At 53.5% G+C, this 22,280-nt stretch overlaps 1 protein-coding gene across 1 annotated transcript; it reads right to left on the bottom strand.

Annotated features, from left to right (window-relative positions):
- Nucleotides 1-620: 620 nt before the first annotated feature.
- LOC141737186 (protein NDRG2-like) lies at nucleotides 621-6,100 on the bottom strand. Its single transcript, XM_074571828.1, has 13 exons — nucleotides 6,097-6,100; nucleotides 5,915-6,035; nucleotides 4,804-4,866; nucleotides 4,662-4,722; nucleotides 3,919-4,005; nucleotides 3,406-3,462; nucleotides 3,097-3,191; nucleotides 2,648-2,692; nucleotides 2,487-2,538; nucleotides 2,319-2,366; nucleotides 2,217-2,252; nucleotides 1,754-1,805; nucleotides 621-757 (listed from the first exon to the last, which is right to left on the bottom strand). Exons 1-13 carry the CDS (start codon nucleotides 6,098-6,100, stop codon nucleotides 621-623), a joined length of 858 nt encoding a protein of 285 aa, XP_074427929.1.
- Between the last annotated feature and the right edge of the window lie 16,180 nt (nucleotides 6,101-22,280).

A 22,280-nucleotide genomic window follows, 5' to 3' on the forward strand; every position in this document is an offset into this window, starting at 1 on the left:
CGGAGGGTCCTGGGTGGGGTTGGGGGGGGGAGGGGCATTGTGAGGGTTTTGGGGGTCCCTGGGGTGATTTGGGAGGGGGTCTTGGGGAATTCTGGAAGGTTCTGGGGTGGTGTTGAGCCGTTCCGGGGTTTTTGGGGATCCCTGTGGTGATTTTTGGGGGCTCCCGGGGGGGTTTTGGGGCATCCCAAGGGGATTTGGGGGGGTCCTGGATGGATCTTGGGGGGGGTGGTGGTTCTGGGGACTCTCGTCTGCATTCTGGGGGGTTCCTGGGGGATTTGGAGGGTCCTGGGGGATTTGGGGGGGGGGTCCCAGGGTGGTTTTGGGGCATCCCAAGAGATTTGGGGGGTCCTGGGTGGGGTTGGGGGGGATTCAGGGAGGCCTTGGGTAGATTTGGGGGGGTCCTGGGTGGATTTTTGGGGGTCCTGGGGTGGTTTTGGGGCATCCCAGGGTTTTTGGGGGCGGGAGGGGGGGGAGTTGGGGATGGATTTGGGGGGGGGTTCCAAGGGGGTTTGGGGGGGGACTTGGGGGGGGGGACGGGACCCTGGAGTGGTTTTGGCGCTTCCCGGGTGCGTTTTTTTGGGGGGTTCCCGTGGCCTTCCAAATCCAAAGCGGGGCGGGGTCTATGGGGCGGGGGCGCCCCCCCCCAGGCTGCCCCGAGAGAGGGTGCGGCTGCGGCCCCGCTCGCCCTCCCCGGAGGCGGAGCTGGAGACGGAGGCGGTGCGGAAGCGGGAGAGGCGCGTCATGGCCGCCGCCGCCACTGCCGGGAGGGCGTGGCGTCAGGGGACACGCCCCCTGCCCCGCAAGCCCCGCCCCTTGGAGTCCCCCCCGCCCCCCGCAGCGCCCCCCCCCCCAGGGGGGTTAGTGCAGGGGGAAATGCCCTCAGGCCCCGCCCCCGGGGTGTAGGCCACGCCCCCTCCCCGAAGCCACGCCCCCTCCCCGAAGCCCCGCCCTGCACCAACGCAAGGAAACAGGCCCCGCCCCCTCCAAGCGGCTCCAATAGGGTTAATGGAAGGGAGGAGGCCACGCCCCCTTGCCGCAAGCCATGCCCCCAAGCCCCCAGTGGGGTTAGTGCGGAGCTGCAGGACACGCCCCCTTTATTAGGCCACGCCCCCCCACGGGGTTAGTGCAGGGGAGGCGTCCCCGAGGCCACGCCCCCTCCCCGAGGCCACGCCCCTCGTGCACCCCGTGACATCACACGTGACCTCACAAAGGGGCGGTGCCGTCACACGTTGGAGGGGGGGAGGGGGAGGGGGGAGGTGACGTGAGGCGGGGGGGGAGGGTGTGGCCTCACGCGTGACATCACCACTGACATCATCGCTGACGTCTCTCCCTACCTGGCCCCACGCTGCGCTTGCGGTCCAGGACGTGGGGGACTGGGGGGCGGGGTAATTAACCCCCCAGAGCAATTAATTACCCCCCCGGGTCACTGATTACCCACACACACACCCCCCCCCCCGCAGCCATTCATTACCCCCCCAGGGCCATTAATTAACCTGCAGGGGGGCTAATAATGCACCCCACCCCCTCGGGCAGATTTATACCCCAGGAAAAGCAGTTAATTACCCCCCCCGGAGCACTAATTAACCCAGGGGTCATTAATTGCTGTCCCCGGGGGTCTTCATTACCCCCCAGGGCAATTAATTGCCCCCCCCCTTGGGTGCTAATTTCTCCCCGGGGGGGGGGGGATTAATTACCCCCGCGGGGGGGGGTTAATGAGCTCTCATGAATATTAATGAGCACTAATTGTACTCACTGTAGCCCATGCCCTGCACGAAGTACTTGAAGGCCTCTGTCAGCTTGGCCGGCTGGGGGGGGCGGGGGGGGGGTCAAGACCACGCCCCTTTAGGCCACGCCCCCTTTAAGCCACACCCCAACCCCCCCATAGGGGGCCCCTCCCCTTTAAGCCCCGCTCCCTCCCCTTAGGCTACGCCCCCTCCCCCTCAAACCACACCCACACCCCCCTTATATGGGGGACGCCCTGAGGCCACGCCCCCTCCCCCCTTAGCCACGCCCCCCCCAACCAACCCCTTCTATGGCTTTGGTGCCCCCTTACGCCACGCCCCCTCCCTTCCAAGCCCTGCCCCTACAGCCCCCCATAGAAGGCCGGTGCCAGGCCACGCCCCCCCTTAGGCCATTCCCCCTCAGTCTCCCAGACCACGCCCCCTCCCCCTTAAGCCACGCCCCCCCGTTGGCGCTGGTGACCTTTGACCCCTCACCTGGCTGAGCTGGGGCTGCCCCCCTCCGTCCGCCATCTGTGGGGTGTCAAAGGTCACGGTGTAGGGGGTCAAAGGTCACGGGGTCGGGGGGTCAAAGGTCACCTTGAGGAAGGAGGTCTGGGTGGGGTCCAGCTTGGCGTTGCACTCCACCTGGGGGGGGGGGGGACGGGCCGTGGCGGGGGTCACGTGACTCCACGAGGGTCACGGGACGGGCCATGTGACCCCGGCACGTGACCTCACGGGGGGGCGGGGTCAGGTGACGTCACTCACCACGGCCTCCTCGTGGGGGGAGCCGTCGCCCACCACCAGCAACATGGGGCAGCTTTGGGGGGGGGTGGAGGGGAGAGGGGGTCAAAGGTCACTGTGGGGGGTCGGAGGCCATCCCGGAGGCACGGGGTCAAAGGTCAGAGGGGCGAGGGGGGGTCGCTCACCGCAGGCTGCCGGCCCCGCTGCGCGCCAGGCCCAGGTCACCGCGGCTGCGCGGCCCCGGCAGGAGCAGGAGCAGGAGCAGGGAGCCACCACCGCCACGGTGAGTGCCCCCAGTACACACCAGTACACACCGGTGCCCCCCCGGTGCCCTCCCAGTATAGCCCAGTGCCCTCCCAGTGCCTCCCAGTACAGCCCAGTCCCTCCTAGTGCCCCCCAGTACAGCCCAGTCCCTCCCAGTGCCCCACAGCCCCCTCCCAGTGCCTCCCAGTATAGCCCAGTGCCCCACAGCCCCCTCCCAGTGCCTCCCAGTATATCCCAGTGCCCTCCCAGTGCCCCACAGCCCCCCCCCAGTGCCTCCCAGTATAACCCAGTGCCCTCCCAGTGCCCCACAGCCCCCTCCCAGTGCCCCCCAGTACAGCCCAGTGCCTCCCAGTGCCCCACAGCCCCCCACCTGTTGTACATGCCCCACAGCAGGGGGGCGTTGGGGGTCGCCCCCAGCCGGGCCCGGCTGCTCTGCACGGCCGGGGGGGCGGCCGACAGCTCCTCCTGTGGGGCAGACCCACAAGTGAGCCGCAACTGACCCCCCGCCGCTCCCCGGACCCACAACCGACCCGTAACCCACCCCGAGACCCATAACTGACCCACCCCAGGGCCACGGCTGACTCACCACCGACCCACAAGTGACCCCCCAGGACCCATAACTGATGCCCCCAGCCCCACAAGTTCCTCCCCCCGGCCCCACAAGTGCCCCCGGCCCCACCTGGGTGAAGAGATGGGCCAGGATCATGTCGGTGGTGGAGGACGTCAGGCCCGAGAGCTGTGGGGCAGCAAGTGGGGCGCCATGGGACCCACAGCGACCCATAAGGAGCCACGGGACCCATGGAACCTACAGGGACCCATGGGACCCACAGAGACCCATAGCGACCCATAAGACCCATAGAGACCCACAGTGACCCATAGAGACCCACGGGACCCATTGGGACCCATGGGACCCACAGAGACCCGTGGGACCCACAGGGACCCGGCGGGACCCATAGGTGCCCCATAGTCCCATGGACACCCGTAAGTGACCCACAGAACATCTAGAGGTGCCCCATAGCGCCGTGGAGACCCATAAGTGACCCGCGGCTGCTCCGTAGCCCCATGGAGACCCATAAGTGACCCATAGGTGCCCCATGGAGACCCATAGAAGACCTAAAGGTGCCCCATATGCCCACGGAGACCCACTAGAGCGCCCCACAGCCGCCCCATGGCCGCCCCACGGCCGCCCCACCTTGTGCGCGGCCCAGTCCATCCAGCCCTTGGCCTGGGGGTCGATGTTGACCAGCACCAGCCCCTCCACCGCCTCGGGGTGCAGCAGCTGTGGGGCAGGGCCGGGGGTCACCTCCTGCCCCACGGCGGTCCTCTCTGCCACATAGACACCTCCCCGGACCCATAGATTCCCCGCCGGCCCCACAGTGACCCCCAAGAACCCAACGCAGGAGCTCCTCAAACCTCCTCCGGACCCACAGCGATCCCACCCAAGGGCCCTCCTGCCCCACAGCGACCCCCCTGCCCCATAGCGACCTCCCCAGCCCCATAGATTCCCCCCCCAGAGCCCTCCAGACCCACGGCGACCCCCCCAGACCCCCAAATTCCCCCCCCGGAGACCCTTCAGGACCCCTCCAGAACCCCCCCAGATCCCTCCAGCCCCACAGCGACCCCCAAGTTCTCCCCCAAGGAACCCCCCCAAACCCCCTCCAGACCCACAATGACACTCCCCCCCCCCCCGACCCACATGTGTCCCCCCAGATGCCCCGCAACCCCCCCGCCAGACCCACAGATCCCCCCCAGGTGACCCATAGCCCCCCTGAGACCCACAGAACCCCACAGAACCCCCCCCAGATGCCCCATACACCCCCCCCAGAGACCCTCAGGACCCCCCCTCCAAGGACCCACAGATCTCCCCCCCCCAAGATGCCCCATAACCACCCCCGAGCCCCTCCATGTGCCCCCCCCCCCCCCAGCCCCACTCACCCCAAATTTCGCCAGGACGAAGGCGCCGGCCCCCACCCCCATCCCGATGATGCTGGCGATGCTGGGGGCGGGGGGTGGAGTGTCACGAGGTCAAGGTCATCCTGACCCCCCCCCCCCGCTATGGGGCAGCCCCCCAACTCACTTGAGGTACTGGAGGATGCAGGGGATCATCTCGGCCAGTTGCTCCAGCGAGGGGTACTGGTACCTGGGGGGCAGGGGGGGGTCAACGGGTCAACGGGGGGGTGACAGGGGGTCAACGGGGTCAACTCGGGGGTTGGTGGGGTCAATGGGGCCAGCTTGGGGGTCAATGGGATCATGGGAGGTCAACTGTGGGTCAACGGGGCCAACTTGGGGGTCAATGGGATCATGGGAGGTCAACTGTGGGTCAACGGGGCCAACTTGGGGGTCAATGGGATCATGGGAGGTCAACTGTGGGTCAGCGGGGCCAACTTGGGGGTCAGCGGGGCCAACTTGGGGGTCACTGGGGTCAACCGGGAGGTCGGTGGGGCCAACTTGGGGGTCAATGAAGCCAACTGGGGGGCCAATAGGGTCAACTCGGGGGTCGGTGGGGTCAATGGGATCATGGGACGTCAACTGTGGGTCAATGGGGCCAACTTGGGGGTCAGCGGGGCCAACTTGGGGGTCAATGAAGCCAACTGGGGGGCCAACAGGGTCAACTCGGGGGTCGGTGGGGTCAATGGGATCATGGGAGGTCAACTGTGGGTCAACGGGGCCAACTTGGGGGTCAGCGGGGCCAACTTGGGGGTCAATGAAGCCAACTGGGGGGCCAACAGGGTCAACTCAGGGGTCGGTGGGGTCAACGGGGCCAACTTGGGGGTCAATAGGATCATGGGAGGTCAACTGTGGGTCAGCGGGGCCAACTTGGGGGTCACTGGGGTTAACCGGGAGGTCAGTGGGGCCAACTTGGGGGTCAGTGAAGCCAACTGGGGGGCCAACAGGGTCAACTCGGGGGTCGGTGGGGTCAATGGGGCCAACTTGGGGGTCAATGGGATCATGGGAGGTCAACTGTGGGTCAGTGGGGCCAACTTGGGGGTCAATGGGATCATGGGAGGTCAACTGTGGGTCAGCGGGGCCAACTTGGGGGTCAGCGGGGCCAACGGGGAGGGGCAACGGAGACTCAAGGTGGTCAATCAAGGGTTCAAGCGGGATCAAGCGGGGCGGGATCAGCGGGGCTGGGGGAGGGGGGGGTTGGGGGGCGGGCGATGGGGGTCGCGGGGCACCGTGGGTTGCACCCTGGGGGGTAGGGGGGGGCGCCCTCCTCCATGCCGGGGGGGTCGACGTGGACCACCAGGAAGTTCTTGACGATCTCCCCCATCTCCTCGTGGGCGAAGAGCGGGGTGAAGCACGACTCGTCTGGTGACAGCCCCACCCCACGGCTATGGGGCTGGACCCACGGCCGTGGGGCAGGGGGCACCCATGGGGCCAGGGAAGGGATGGAAGGGCCCCAGGTGCCCGGGGAGGGGGGACCCAGGGGACTGGGGAGGGGACCCAGGTGGCCGGGGGGACCCCCACCTATGGGGCTGGACCCGGATCTATGGGGCAGAGGGGACCCAGGTGTCCAGGGGCACACACATCTATGGGGCTGGGACCCCCACCTGTGGGTCTGTCCCCCCATCTCTGGGTCTGGGTCCCCCATCTATGGGTCTTGTACCCCCTGGTGTGGGTCTAGAACCCCTATCTCCAGGTCTGGGACCCCCAGGTGTGGGTCTGGAACACCCGTCTCTGGGTCTGGGCCCCCCATGTGTGGGTCCGTCCCCCCACCTCTGGGTCTGGGCCCCCCGTGTGTGAGCCTGGTCCCCCATCTATGGGTCTGGGCCCCCCATGTGTGGCTCTGGGACCCACCTCTATGGGTCTAGAACCCCCAGGTGTGGCCCTGGTCCCCCATCTCTGGGTCTGGGCCCCCCATGTGTGGGTCTGTCCCCCCATCTCTGGGCCTGGTCCCCCATCTATGGGTTTGGGACCCCCAGGTGTGGGTCTAGAACCCCCATCTCCAGGTCTGGGACCCCCATCTGTGGGTCTGGAACCCCCATCCCTGGGTCTGGGCCCCCCATGTGTGGGCCTGGTCCCCCATCTAGACGAGCTTGCTCTCCCTGTCTTTGAGTACTGTTTTCACTGTCCCGGTTACCTCTTTGCTAACATTCTCTTCAGAGCCGCAGTGAAACCAGGAACCACGTGGAGAAGGCACCCACACTGAAAATGACTGGAAGGAACGTTGGGGCTTCTTCTCAGTGTCTCTGACATAGGGTTTCACTGTCCCAGGAAAGTCTCTGCTAACACCGTGCAGAGCGCTGTGCCCAATGTACAGAAACGTCTTGCGGTATCTCCTACAGGGAAAGTGCCAGGAGGGAATTGCGGAGCTTGTTCTCAGTGTCTCTGAGAATTGCTCTGATTATCTGTGTGACCTCTTTGCTAAGACTCTCCAGAGAGACGTCCTCAAAACCAACACACATCTTGACATATCTCCCACATTGATCGCAGTGTCTCCAGGAACGGCATTCAAGGAGCCAGGACCTTTTCTCCCTACACTGTCCATTGAGTTGTCCTCAAAACCAATATACATCCTGCTATATCTCCCACATGGAAAGTGCCAGGAGGGAGAAGTGGGGATTATGTTTAGACTTTCTCGGAACTGCTTCAAATCAACTAGATAGCTTTGTGCTGTAAATCTCCCAACAGCCAAACGCAAAAGCAGCAAACATCTCGCTGTATGTCCCACATCCAAAGTGCCAAGAGAGAGCTTGCTCTCCCTGTCTTTGAGTACTGTTTTCACTGTCCCGGTTACCTCTTTGCTAACATTCTCTTCAGAGCTGCAGTGAAACCAGGAACCACGTGGAGAAGGCACCCACACTAAAAGTGCCTGGAAGGAATGTTGGGGCTTCTTCTCACTGTCGCTGACATAGGGTTTCACTGTCCCAAGAAAGTCGCTGCTAACACCCTGCAGAGTGCTGTGCCCAATATACAGAAACGTCTTGCGGTATCTCCTACAGCGAAAGTGCCTGGAGGGAATTGTCGATCTTGGTCTCAGTGTCTCTGAGAATTGCTCTGATTATCCGTGTGACCTCTTTGCTAAGACTCTCCAGAGAGCCGTCCTCAAAACAAACACACATCTTGACATATCTCCCACATTGATCGCAGTGTCTTCAGAAACGGCATTCAAGGAGCCAGGACCTTTTCTCCCTACGCTGTCCATTGAGTTGTCCTCAAAACCAATATACATCCTGCTATATCTCCCACATGGAAAGTGCCAGGAGGGAGAAGTGGGGATTATGTTTAGACTTTCTCGGAACTGCTTCAAATCAACTAGATAGCTTTGTGCTGTAAATCTCCCAACAGCCAAACGCAAAAGCAGCAAACATCTCGCTGTATGTCCCACATTGAAAGTGCCAAGAGAGTAATGTAGAGCTTGCTCTCCCTGTCTTTGAGTACTGTTTTCACTGTCCCGGTTACCTCTTTGCTAACATTCTCTTCAGAGCTGCAGTGAAACCAGGAACCATGTGGAGAAGGTGTGGAATAAATACTAAATTGGCTAAAAAATACAAAAGTACAGCATTGTTCACACATTAAGGAAAAGTATAAAATCAAGAGGCTTCTGAGGTAGAAAATAGCCGCAGCTGGCATGAAGGACACAACATCTGTGGTTCCCTGATAAGCTACATGAGGTACGGGACGGGATGCAATTATTCCGTGGCTTTACCTTATGATGTATAGCGGATACAGGAATGGGATGATACCATGAAACAGATAAGCTGCCAATTAGCTGCCCGCTAGATGCTCACAGCCAACATTTTGTCAAATTTTGATGAAATGCTGTCCTTTCTGCGAACTTTGCTCATTATAATGTCATTATTATAATACCAAAACACACCTCCATCCCGAAGGCTACCCGCCTCCAAGGTGCGACCACTCCTTCTTGAGTCTGCGCCCTGAATTTCTCGTAAACTATACCTTTAATTGTGAAGCGAGAGAAATTTACACCAATCATGATAAAAGTATGTATGACTAAAGTCACTCAAACTCCACCTTGAAGATAACAAATAGTATAAAAATAGCCCAAGAGAGGGGGGATACTCAGGGAAGACACCATCATAAAGAATTACATCACTGACTTCTGGGATCAGTCGACGGGCTGAGCCTCTCTTCCCCCCCATAGGGACGCCTTTGGGTAAGACTTAGATTATATCGAGTGCTTCCTCGGGAAACTTAGAAATTTCTCTAGAGACTCTCTTTTTCTACATTTAAAGCCAGGCTGTATCGTTTATAACTTTGTCGCGCGTTTTGTATATGTAACAATACTTTCATTTGCACGTGCTTTGCAGACAGTGTATTTATCACCGGCAATCCTAAGAACCTATATATCTGTTGTTTAAATAAACTGCACTTTTTTTTAAGTAGCTAGTCGTTTTGGTTTCTCACTGAACGTGACCAAAGACTCGAGAGTGGCCGTGCTAGTTCATGAGCACGACTAGACTGAAGGTGCAGTCCACTATTAGTGTATCCAAATCGTAATAGTTTAATACATATTAAACGCGATGGGACTGATAGTGCTGAATTGGGCATCACTCAGAATTTAAACCTAGCCGCACCTAGCTTCCCACCTCGGTGAGGAGTGTTAGAACGCAAGGGGGTTTATCTTCTGCTAAAACCGCTTTGCCCCTTTTCACGCAACAGAAGGCACCCACATTGAAAATGACAGGAAGGAACATTGGGGCTTCTTCTCACTGTCTCTGATGTCGGGTTTTACTGTCCCGGGAAAGTCTCTGCTAACACCCTGCAGAGCGCTGTGCCCAATATACAGAAACATCTTGCGGTATCTCCTACAGGGAAAGTGCCAGGAGGGAATTGTCGATCTTGGTCTCAGTGTCTCTGAGAATTGCTCTGATTATCCGTGTGACCTCTTTGCTAAGACTCTCCAGAGAGCCGTCCTCAAAACCAACACACATCTTGACATATCTCCCACATTGATCGCAGTGTCTCCAGGAACGGCATTCAAGGAGCCAGGAATTTTTCTGCCCACACTCTCCGGGGACAGTTCCTTAAAACCAATATACATCCTGCTATATCTCCCACATGGAAAGTGCCAGGAGGGAGAAGTGGGGATTATGTTTAGACTTTCTCGGAACTGCTTCAAATCAACTAGATAGCTTTGTGCTGTAAATCTCCCAACAGCCAAACGCAAAAGCAGCAAACATCTCACTGTATGTCCCACATCCAAAGTGCCAAGAGAGAGCTTGCTCTCCCTGTCTTTGAGTACTGTTTTCACTGTCCCGGTTACCTCTTTGCTAACATTCTCTTCAGAGCTGCAGTGAAACCAGGAACCACGTGGAGAAGGCACCCACACTAAAAGTGCCTGGAAGGAATGTTGGGGCTTCTTCTCACTGTCGCTGACATAGGGTTTCACTGTCCCGGGAAAGTCTCTGCTAACACCCTGCAGAGCGCTGTGCCCAATATACAGAAACGTCTTGCGGTATCTCCTACAGGGAAAGTGCCAGGAGGGAATTGTCGATCTTGGTCTCAGTGTCTCTGAGAATTGCTCTGATTATCCGTGTGACATCTTTGCTAAGACTCTCCAGAGAGCCGTCCTCAAAACCAACACACATCTTGACATATCTCCCACATTGATCGCAGTGTCTCCAGGAACGGCATTCAAGGAGCCAGGACCTTTTCTCCCTACGCTGTCCATTGAGTTGTCCTCAAAACCAATATACATCCTGCTATATCTCCCACATGGAAAGTGCCAGGAGGGAAAAGTGCGGATTATGCTTAGACTTTCTCAGAACTGCTTCAAATCAACTAGATATCTTTGTGCTGTAAATCTCCCAACAGCCAAACGCAAAAGCAGCAAACATCTCGCTGTATGTCCCACATCCAAAGTGCCAAGAGAGAGCTTGCTCTCCCTGTCTTTGAGTACTGTTTTCACTGTCCCGGTTACCTCTTTGCTAACATTCTCTTCAGAGCTGCAGTGAAACCAGGAACCATGTGGGAAGGCACCCACACTGAAGATGCCTGGAGGGAACATTGGGGCTTCTTCTCAGTGTCTCTGACATAGGGTTTCACTGTACCGGGAAAGTCTCTGCTAACACCCTGCAGAGCGCTGTGCCCAATATACAGAAACATCTTGCGGTATCTCCTACAGGGAAAGTGCCAGGAGGAATTGTGGAGCTTGTTCTCAGTGTCTCTGAGAATTGCTCTGATTATCCGTGTGACCTCTTTGCTAAGACTCTCCAGAGAGACGTCCTCAAAACCAACACACATCTTGACATATCTCCCACATTGATCGCAGTGTCTCCAGGAACGGCATTCAAGGAGCCAGGACCTTTTCTCCCTACACTGTCCATTGAGTTGTCCTCAAAACCAATATACATCCTGCTATATCTCCCACATGGAAAGTGCCAGGAGGGAAAAGTGGGGATTATGCTTAGACTTTCTCGGAACTGCTTCAAATCAACTAGATATCTTTGTGCTGTAAATCTCCCAACAGCCAAACGCAAAAGCAGCAAACATCTCGCTGTATGTCCCACATCCAAAGTGCCAAGAGAGAGCTTGCTCACCCTGTCTTTGAGTACTGTTTTCACTGTCCCGGTTACCTCTTTGCTAACATTCTCTTCAGAGCTGCAGTGAAACCAGGAACCACGTGGAGAAAGCACCCACACTGAAAGTGCCTGGAGGGAACATTGGGGCTTCTTCTCAGTGTCTCTGACATAGGGTTTCACTGTCCCGGGAAAGTCTCTGCTAACACCCTGCAGAGCACTGTGCCCAATATACAGAAACATCTTGCGGTATCTCCTACAGGGAAAGTGCCAGGAGGAATTGTGGAGCTTGGTCTCAGTGTCTCTGAGAATTGCTCTGATTATCTGTGTGACCTCTTTGCTAAGACTCTCCAGAGAGCCGTCCTCAAAACAAACACACATCTTGACATATCTCCCACATTGATCGCAGTGTCTCCAGAAACGGCATTCAAGGAGCCAGGACCTTTTCTCCCTACACTGTCCATTGAGTTGTCCTCAAAACCAATATACATCCTGCTATATCTCCCACATGGAAAGTGCCAGGAGGGAGAAGTGAGGATTATGCTTAGACTTTCTCGGAACTGCTTCAAATCAACTAGATATCTTTGTGCTGTAAATCTCCCAACAGCCAAACGCAAAAGCAGCAAACATCTCGCTGTATGTCCCACATCCAAAGTGCCAAGAGAGTAATGTAGAGCTTGCTCACCCTGTCTTTGAGTACTGTTTTCACTGTCCCGGTTACCTCTTTGCTAACATACTCTTCAGAGCCGCAGTGAAACCAGGAACCATGTGGAGAAGGCACCCACACTGAAAATGACTGGAAGGAACATTGGGGCTTCTTCTCAGTGTCTCTGACATAGGGTTTCACTGTCCCGGGAAAGTCTCTGCTAACACCGTGCAGAGTGCAGTGCCCAATATACAGAAAAGTCTTGCGGTATCTCCTACAGGGAAAGTGCCAGGAGGGAATTGTCGATCTTGTTCTCAGTGTCTCTGAGAATTGCTCTGATTATCCGTGTGACCTCTTTGCTAAGACTCTCCAGAGAGCCGTCCTCAAAACCAACACACATCTTGACATATCTCCCACATTGATCGCAGTGTCTCCAGGAACGGCATTCAAGGAGCCAGGAATTTTTCTGCCCACACTCTCCGGGGAGAGTTCCTTAAAACCAATATACATCCTGCTATATCTCCCACATGGAAAATGCCAGGAGGGAGAAGTGGGGATTATGTTTAGACTTTCTCAGAACTGCTTCAAATCAACTAGATATCTTTGTGCTGTAAATCTCCCAACAGCCAAACGCAAAAGCAGCAAACATCTCGCTGTATGTCCCACATTGAAAGTGCCAAGAGAGTAATGTAGAGCTTGCTCTCCCTGTCTTTGAGTACTGTTTTCACTGTCCCAGTTACCTCTTTGCTAACATTCTCTTCAGAGCTGCAGTGAAACCAGGAACCATGTGGAGAAGGCACCCACACTGAAGATGCCTGGAAGGAACGTTGGGGCTTCTTCTCAGTGTCTCTGACATAGGGTTTCACTGTCCCGGGAAAGTCTCTGCTAACACCCTGCAGAGCGCTGTGCCCAATATACAGAAACATCTTGCGGTATCTCCTACAGGGAAAGTGCCAGGAGGGAATTGTCGATCTTGTTCTCAGTGTCTCTGAGAATTGCTCTGATTATCCCTGTGACCTCTTTGCTAAGACTCTCCAGAGAGCCGTCCTCAAAACCAACACACATCTTGACATATCTCCCACATTGATCGCAGTGTCTCCAGGAAGGGCATTCAAGGAGCCAGGACCTTTTCTCCCTACACTGTCCATTGAGTTGTCCTCAAAACCAATATACATCCTGCTATATCTCCCACATGGAAAGTGCCAGGAGGGAAAAGTGGGGATTATGCTTAGACTTTCTCGGAACTGCTTCAAATCAACTAGATATCTTTGTGCTGTAAATCTCCCAACAGCCAAACGCAAAAGCAGCAAACATCTCGCTGTATGTCCCACATTGAAAGTGCCAAGAGAGTAATGTAGAGCTTGCTCTCCCTGTCTTTGAGTACTGTTTTCACTGTCCCGGTTACCTCTTTGCTAACATTCTCTTCAGAGCTGCAGTGAAACCAGGAACCATGTGGGAAGGCACCCACACTGAAGATGCCTGGAAGGAACGTTGGGGCTTCTTCTCAGTGTCTCTGACATAGGGTTTCACTGTACCGGGAAAGTCTCTGCTAACACCCTGCAGAGCGCTGTGCCCAATATACAGAAACATCTTGCGGTATCTCCTACAGGGAAAGTGCCAGGAGGAATTGTGGAGCTTGTTCTCAGTGTCTCTGAGAATTGCTCTGATTATCCGTGTAACCTCTTTGCTAAGACTCTCCAGAGAGACGTCCTCAAAACCAACACACATCTTGACATATCTCCCACATTGATCGCAGTGTCTCCAGGAACGGCATTCAAGGAGCCAGGACCTTTTCTCCCTACACTGTCCATTGAGTTGTCCTCAAAACCAATATACATCCTGCTATATCTCCCACATGGAAAGTGCCAGGAGGGAAAAGTGGGGATTATGCTTAGACTTTCTCGGAACTGCTTCAAATCAACTAGATATCTTTGTGCTGTAAATCTCCCAACAGCCAAATGCAAAAGCAGCAAACATCTCGCTGTATGTCCCACATTGAAAGTGCCAAGAGAGTAATGTAGAGCTTGCTCACCCTGTCTTTGAGTACTGTTTTCACTGTCCCGGTTACCTCTTTGCTAACATTCTCTTCAGAGCTGCAGTGAAACCAGGAACCATGTGGAGAAGGCACCCACACTGAAAATGCCTGGAAGGAACGTTGGGGCTTCTTCTCAGTGTCTCTGACATAGGGTTTCACTGTCCCGGGAAAGTCTCTGCTAACACCCTGCAGAGCGCTGTGCCCAATATACAGAAACGTCTTGCGGTATCTCCTACAGGGAAAGTGCCAGGAGGAACTGTGGAGCTTGGTCTAAGTGTCTCTGAGAATTGCTCTGATTATCCGTGTGACCTCTTTGCTAAGACTCTCCAGAGAGCCGTCCTCAAAACCAACACACATCTTGACATATCTCCCACTTTGATCGCAGTGTCTCCAGGAACGGCATTCAAGGAGCCAGGAATTTTTCTGCCCACACTCTCCGGGGAGAGTTCCTTAAAACCAATATACATCCTGCTATATCTCCCACATGGAAAGTGCCAGGAGGGAGAAGTGGGGATTATGTTTAGACTGTCTCAGAACTGCTTCAAATCAACTAGATATCTTTGTGCTGTAAATCTCCCAACAGCCAAACGCAAAAGCAGCAAACATCTCGCTGTATGTCCCACATCCAAAGTGCCAAGAGAGTAATGTAGAGCTTGCTCACCCTGTCTTTGAGTACTGTTTTCACTGTCCCGGTTACCTCTTTGCTAACATTCTCTTCAGAGCTGCAGTGAAACCAGGAACCATGTGGAGAAGGCACCCACACTGAAAATGCCTGGAAGGAACGTTGGGGCTTCTTCTCAGTGTCTCTGACATAGGGTTTCACTGTCCCGGGAAAGTCTCTGCTAACACCCTGCAGAGCGCAGTGCCCAATATACAGAAACGTCTTGCGGTATCTCCTACAGGGAAAGTGCCAGGAGGAACTGTGGAGCTTGGTCTCAGTGTCTCTGAGAATTGCTCTGATTATCCGTGTGACCTCTTTGCTAAGACTCTCCAGAGAGCCGTCCTCAAAACAAACACACATCTTGACATATCTCCCACTTTGATCGCAGTGTCTCCAGGAACGGCATTCAAGGAGCCAGGAATTTTTCTGCCCACACTCTCCGGGGAGAGTTCCTTAAAACCAATATACATCCTGCTATATCTCCCACATGGAAAGTGCCAGGAGGGAGAAGTGGGGATTATGTTTAGACTGTCTCAGAACTGCTTCAAATCAACTAGATATCTTTGTGCTGTAAATCTCCCAACAGCCAAACGCAAAAGCAGCAAACATCTCGCTGTATGTCCCACATTGAAAGTGCCAAGAGAGTAATGTAGAGCTTGCTCACCCTGTCTTTGAGTACTGTTTTCACTGTCCCGGTTACCTCTTTGCTAACATTCTCTTCAGAGCTGCAGTGAAACCAGGAACCATGTGGAGAAGGCACCCACACTGAAAATGCCTGGAAGGAACGTTGGGGCTTCTTCTCAGTGTCTCTGACATAGGGTTTCACTGTCCCGGGAAAGTCTCTGCTAACACCCTGCAGAGCGCAGTGCCCAATATACAGAAACGTCTTGCGGTATCTCCTACAGGGAAAGTGCCAGGAGGAATTGTGGAGCTTGGTCTCAGTGTCTCTGAGAATTGCTCTGATTATCCGTGTGACCTCTTTGCTAAGACTCTCCAGAGAGCCGTCCTCAAAACCAACACACATCTTGACATATCTCCCACATTGATCGCAGTGTCTCCAGGAACCGCATTCAAGGAGCCAGGAATTTTTCTGCCCACACTCTCCGGGGAGAGTCCCTTAAAACCAATATACATCCTGCTATATCTCCCACATGGAAAGTGCCAGGAGGGAGAAGTGGGGATTATGTTTAGACTTTCTCGGAACTGCTTCAAATCAACTAGATATCTTTGTGCTGTAAATCTCCCAACAGCCAAACGCAAAAGCAGCAAACATCTCGCTGTATGTCCCACATCCAAAGTGCCAAGAGAGAGCTTGCTCTCCCTGTCTTTGAGTACTGTTTTCACTGTCCCGGTTACCTCTTTGCTAACATACTCTTCAGAGCTGCAGTGAAACCAGGAACCATGTGGAGAAGGCACCCACACTGAAAATGACTGGAAGGAACATTGGGGCTTCTTCTCAGTGTCTCTGACATAGGGTTTCACTGTCCCGGGAAAGTCTCTGCTAACACCGTGCAGAGTGCAGTGCCCAATATACAGAAACGTCTTGCGGTATCTCCTACAGGGAAAGTGCCAGGAGGGAATTGCGGAGCTTGTTCTCAGTGTCTCTGAGAATTGCTCTGATTATCCCTGTGACCTCTTTGCTAAGATTCTCCAGAGAGCCGTCCTCAAAACAAACACACATCTTGACATATCTCCCACATTGATCGCAGTGTCTCCAGGAACGGCATTCAAGGAGCCAGGACCTTTTCTCCCTACACTGTCCATTGAGTTGTCCTCAAAACCAATATACATCCTGCTATATCTCCCACATGGAAAGTGCCAGGAGGGAAACATGGGGATTATGCTTAGACTTTCTCGGAACTGCTTCAAATCAACTAGATATCTTTGTGCTGTAAATCTCCCAACAGCCAAACGCAAAAGCAGCAAACATCTCGCTGTATGTCCCACATTGAAAGTGCCAAGAGAGTAATGTAGAGCTTGCTCTCCCTGTCTTTGAGTACTGTTTTCACTGTCCCGGTTACCTCTTTGCTAACATTCTCTTCAGAGCTGCAGTGAAACCAGGAACCATGTGGAGAAGGCACCCACACTGAAAGTGCCTGGAAGGAACGTTGGGGCTTCTTCTCAGTGTCTCTGACATAGGGTTTCACTGTCCCGGGAAAGTCTCTGCTAACACCCTGCAGAGCGCTGTGCCCTATATACAGAAACATCTTGCGGTATCTCCTACAGGGAAAGTGCCAGGAGGAATTGTGGAGCTTGTTCTCAGTGTCTCTGAGAATTGCTCTGATTATCCGTGTGACCTCTTTGCTAAGACTCTCCAGAAAGACGTCCTCAAAACCAACACACATCTTGACATATCTCCCACATTGATCGCAGTGTCTCCAGAAACGGCATTCAAGGAGCCAGGACCTTTTCTCCCTACACTGTCCATTGAGTTGTCCTCAAAACCAATATACATCCTGCTATATCTCCCACATGGAAAGTGCCAGGAGGGAGAAGTGGGGATTATGTTTAGACTTTCTCGGAACTGCTTCAAATCAACTAGATATCTTTGTGCTGTAAATCTCCCAACAGCCAAACGCAAAAGCAGCAAACATCTCGCTGTATGTCCCACATCCAAAGTGCCAAGAGAGTAATGTAGAGCTTGCTCTCCCTGTCTTTGAGTACTGTTTTCACTGTCCCGGTTACCTCTTTGCTAACATTCTCTTCAGAGCTGCAGTGAAACCAGGAACCACGTGGAGAAGGCTCCCACACTAAAAGTGCCTGGAGGGAACATTGGGGCTTCTTCTCAGTGTCTCTGACATAGAGTTTCACTGTCCCGGGAAAGTCTCTGTTAACACCCTGCAGAGCGCTGTGCCCAATATACAGAAACGTCTTGCGGTATCTCCTACAGGGAAAGTGCCAGGAGGGAATTGCGGAGCTTGTTCTCAGTGTCTCTGAGAATTGCTCTGATTATCCGTGTGACCTCTTTGCTAAGACTCTCCAGAGAGCTGTCCTCAAAACAAACACACATCTTGACATATCTCCCACATTGATCGCAGTGTCTCCAGAAACGGCATTCAAGGAGCCAGGACCTTTTCTCCCTACACTGTCCATTGAGTTGTCCTCAAAACCAATATACATCCTGCTATATCTCCCACATGGAAAGTGCCAGGAGGGAGAAGTGGGGATTATGTTTAGACTTTCTCGGAACTGCTTCAAATCAACTAGATATCTTTGTGCTGTAAATCTCCCAACAGCCAAACGCAAAAGCAGCAAACATCTCGCTGTATGTCCCACATCCAAAGTGCCAAGAGAGAGCTTGCTCTCCCTGTCTTTGAGTACTGTTTTCACTGTCCCGGTTACCTCTTTGCTAACATTCTCTTCAGAGCCGCAGTGAAACCAGGAACCACGTGGAGAAAGCACCCACACTGAAAGTGCCTGGAGGGAACATTGGGGCTTCTTCTCAGTGTCTCTGACATAGGGTTTCACTGTCCCGGGAAAGTCTCTGCTAACACCGTGCAGAGCGCTGTGCCCAATATACAGAAACGTCTTGCGGTATCTCCTACAGGGAAAGTGCCAGGAGGGAATTGCGGAGCTTGTTCTCAGTGTCTCTGAGAATTGCTCTGATTATCTGTGTGACCTCTTTGCTAAGACTCTCCAGAGAGCCGTCCTCAAAACAAACACACATCTTGACATATCTCCCACATTGATCGCAGTGTCTCCAGAAACGGCATTCAAGGAGCCAGGACCTTTTCTCCCTACACTGTCCATTGAGTTGTCCTCAAAACCAATATACATCCTGCTATATCTCCCACATGGAAAGTGCCAGGAGGGAGAAGTGGGGATTATGTTTAGACTTTCTCGGAACTGCTTCAAATCAACTAGATATCTTTGTGCTGTAAATCTCCCAACAGCCAAACGCAAAAGCAGCAAACATCTCGCTGTATGTCCCACATCCAAAGTGCCAAGAGAGAGCTTGCTCTCCCTGTCTTTGAGTACTGTTTTCACTGTCCCAGTTACCTCTTTGCTAACATTCTCTTCAGAGCCGCAGTGAAACCAGGAACCACGTGGAGAAAGCACCCACACTGAAAGTGCCTGGAGGGAACATTGGGGCTTCTTCTCAGTGTCTCTGACATAGGGTTTCACTGTCCCGGGAAAGTCTCTGCTAACACCGTGCAGAGCGCTGTGCCCAATATACAGAAACGTCTTGCGGTATCTCCTACAGGGAAAGTGCCAGGAGGGAATTGTGGAGCTTGGTCTCAGTGTCTCTGAGAATTGCTCTGATTATCCGTGTGACCTCTTTGCTAAGACTCTCCAGAGAGCCGTCCTCAAAACCAACACACATCTTGACATATCTCCCACATTGATTGCAGTGTCTCCAGGAACGGCATTCAAGGAGCCAGGAATTTTTCTGCCCACACTCTCCGGGGAGAGTTCCTTAAAACCAATATACATCCTGCTATATCTCCCACATGGAAAGTGCCAGGAGGGAGAAGTGGGGATTATGTTTAGACTGTCTCAGAACTGCTTCAAATCAACTAGATATCTTTGTGCTGTAAATCTCCCAACAGCCAAACGCAAAAGCAGCGAACATCTCGCTGTATGTCCCACATCCAAAGTGCCAAGAGAGTAATGTAGAGCTTGCTCTCCCTGTCTTTGAGTACTGTTTTCACTGTCCCGGTTACCTCTTTGCTAACATTCTCTTCAGAGCTGCAGTGAAACCAGGAACCACGTGGAGAAGGCTCCCACACTAAAAGTGTCTGGAGGGAACATTGGGGTTCTTCTCAGTGTCTCTGACATAGGGTTTCACTGTCCCGGGAAAGTCTCTGTTAACACCCTGCAGAGCGCTGTGCCCAATATACAGAAACGTCTTGCGGTATCTCCTACAGGGAAAGTGCCAGGAGGAATTGTGGAGCTTGTTCTCAGTGTCTCTGAGAATTGCTCTGATTATCTGTGTGACCTCTTTGCTAAGACTCTCCAGAGAGCCGTCCTCAAAACCAACACACATCTTGACATATCTCCCACATTGATCGCAGTGTCTCCAGAAACGGCATTCAAGGAGCCAGGACCTTTTCTCCCTACACTGTCCATTGAGTTGTCCTCAAAACCAATATACATCCTGCTATATCTCCCACATGGAAAGTGCCAGGAGGGAGAAGTGGGGATTATGTTTAGACTTTCTCGGAACTGCTTCAAATCAACTAGATATCTTTGTGCTGTAAATCTCCCAACAGCCAAACGCAAAAGCAGCAAACATCTCGCTGTATGTCCCACATTGAAAGTGCCAAGAGAGTAATGTAGAGCTTGCTCCCCCTGTCTTTGAGTACTGTTTTCACTGTCCCGGTTACCTCTTTGCTAACATTCTCTTCAGAGCTGCAGTGAAACCAGGAACCACGTGGAGAAGGCTCCCACACTAAAAGTGCCTGGAGGGAACATTGGGGTTCTTCTCAGTGTCTCTGACATAGGGTTTCACTGTCCCGGGAAAGTCTCTGTTAACACCCTGCAGAGCGCTGTGCCCAATATACAGAAACGTCTTGCGGTATCTCCTACAGGGAAAGTGCCAGGAGGGAATTGCGGAGCTTGTTCTCAGTGTCTCTGAGAATTGCTCTGATTATCCCTGTGACCTCTTTGCTAAGACTCTCCAGAGAGCCGTCCTCAAAACAAACACACATCTTGACATATCTCCCACATTGATCGCAGTGTCTCCAGAAACGGCATTCAAGGAGCCAGGACCTTTTCTCCCTACACTGTCCATTGAGTTGTCCTCAAAACCAATATACATCCTGCTATATCTCCCACATGGAAAGTGCCAGGAGGGAGAAGTGGGGATTATGTTTAGACTTTCTCGGAACTGCTTCAAATCAACTAGATATCTTTGTGCTGTAAATCTCCCAACAGCCAAACGCAAAAGCAGCAAACATCTCGCTGTATGTCCCACATCCAAAGTGCCAAGAGAGAGCTTGCTCTCCCTGTCTTTGAGTACTGTTTTCACTGCCCCGGTTACCTCTTTGCTAACATTCTCTTCAGAGCCGCAGTGAAACCAGGAACCACGTGGAGAAAGCACCCACACTGAAAGTGCCTGGAGGGAACATTGGGGCTTCTTCTCAGTGTCTCTGACATAGGGTTTCACTGTCCCGGGAAAGTCTCTGCTAACACCCTGCAGAGCGCTGTGCCCTATATACAGAAACATCTTGCGGTATCTCCTACAGGGAAAGTGCCAGGAGGAATTGTGGAGCTTGTTCTCAGTGTCTCTGAGAATTGCTCTGATTATCCGTGTGACCTCTTTGCTAAGACTCTCCAGAGAGACGTCCTCAAAACCAACACACATCTTGACATATCTCCCACATTGATCGCAGTGTCTCCAGGAACGGCATTCAAGGAGCCAGGACCTTTTCTCCCTACACTGTCCATTGAGTTGTCCTCAAAACCAATATACATCCTGCTATATCTCCCACATGGAAAGTGCCAGGAGGGAGAAGTGGGGATTATGTTTAGACTTTCTCGGAACTGCTTCAAATCAACTAGATATCTTTGTGCTGTAAATCTCCCAACAGCCAAACGCAAAAGCAGCAAACATCTCGCTGTATGTCCCACATTGAAAGTGCCAAGAGAGTAATGTAGAGCTTGCTCCCCCTGTCTTTGAGTACTGTTTTCACTGTCCCGGTTACCTCTTTGCTAACATTCTCTTCAGAGCTGCAGTGAAACCAGGAACCACGTGGAGAAGGCTCCCACACTAAAAGTGCCTGGAGGGAACATTGGGGTTCTTCTCAGTGTCTCTGACATAGGGTTTCACTGTCCCGGGAAAGTCTCTGCTAACACCCTGCAGAGCGCTGTGCCCAATATACAGAAACGTCTTGCGGTATCTCCTACAGGGAAAGTGCCAGGAGGAATTGTGGAGCTTGTTCTCAGTGTCTCTGAGAATTGCTCTGATTATCTGTGTGACCTCTTTGCTAAGACTCTCCAGAGAGCCGTCCTCAAAACCAACACACATCTTGACATATCTCCCACATTGATCGCAGTGTCTCCAGAAACGGCATTCAAGGAGCCAGGACCTTTTCTCCCTACACTGTCCATTGAGTTGTCCTCAAAACCAATATACATCCTGCTATATCTCCCACATGGAAAGTGCCAGGAGGGAGAAGTGAGGATTATGCTTAGACTTTCTCGGAACTGCTTCAAATCAACTAGATATCTTTGTGCTGTAAATCTCCCAACAGCCAAACGCAAAAGCAGCAAACATCTCGCTGTATGTCCCACATCCAAAGTGCCAAGAGAGAGCTTGCTCTCCCTGTCTTTGAGTACTGTTTTCACTGTCCCGGTTACCTCTTTGCTAACATTCTCTTCAGAGCCGCAGTGAAACCAGGAACCACGTGGAGAAAGCACCCACACTGAAAGTGCCTGGAGGGAACATTGGGGCTTCTTCTCAGTGTCTCTGACATAGGGTTTCACTGTCCCGGGAAAGTCTCTGCTAACACCGTGCAGAGCGCTGTGCCCAATATACAGAAACGTCTTGCGGTATCTCCTACAGGGAAAGTGCCAGGAGGGAATTGCGGAGCTTGTTCTCAGTGTCTCTGAGAATTGCTCTGATTATCTGTGTGACCTCTTTGCTAAGACTCTCCAGAGAGCCGTCCTCAAAACCAACACACATCTTGACATATCTCCCACATTGATCGCAGTGTCTCCAGAAACGGCATTCAAGGAGCCAGGACCTTTTCTCCCTACACTGTCCATTGAGTTGTCCTCAAAACCA

Source organism: Larus michahellis, unplaced genomic scaffold, assembly GCF_964199755.1.
Source record: "Larus michahellis unplaced genomic scaffold, bLarMic1.1 SCAFFOLD_51, whole genome shotgun sequence".
Taxonomy (NCBI): domain Eukaryota; kingdom Metazoa; phylum Chordata; class Aves; order Charadriiformes; family Laridae; genus Larus; species Larus michahellis.

Coding starts and splice junctions, on each gene's coding strand:
- LOC141737186 (XM_074571828.1), bottom strand. Junction 3,463..3,918: donor TGGACTGGGCCGCGCACAAG/GTGGGGCGGCCG, acceptor GCTGCCCCACAG/CTCTCGGGCCTGACGTCCTC. Junction 2,253..2,318: donor CCCAGACCTCCTTCCTCAAG/GTGACCTTTGAC, acceptor GACACCCCACAG/ATGGCGGACGGAGGGGGGCA.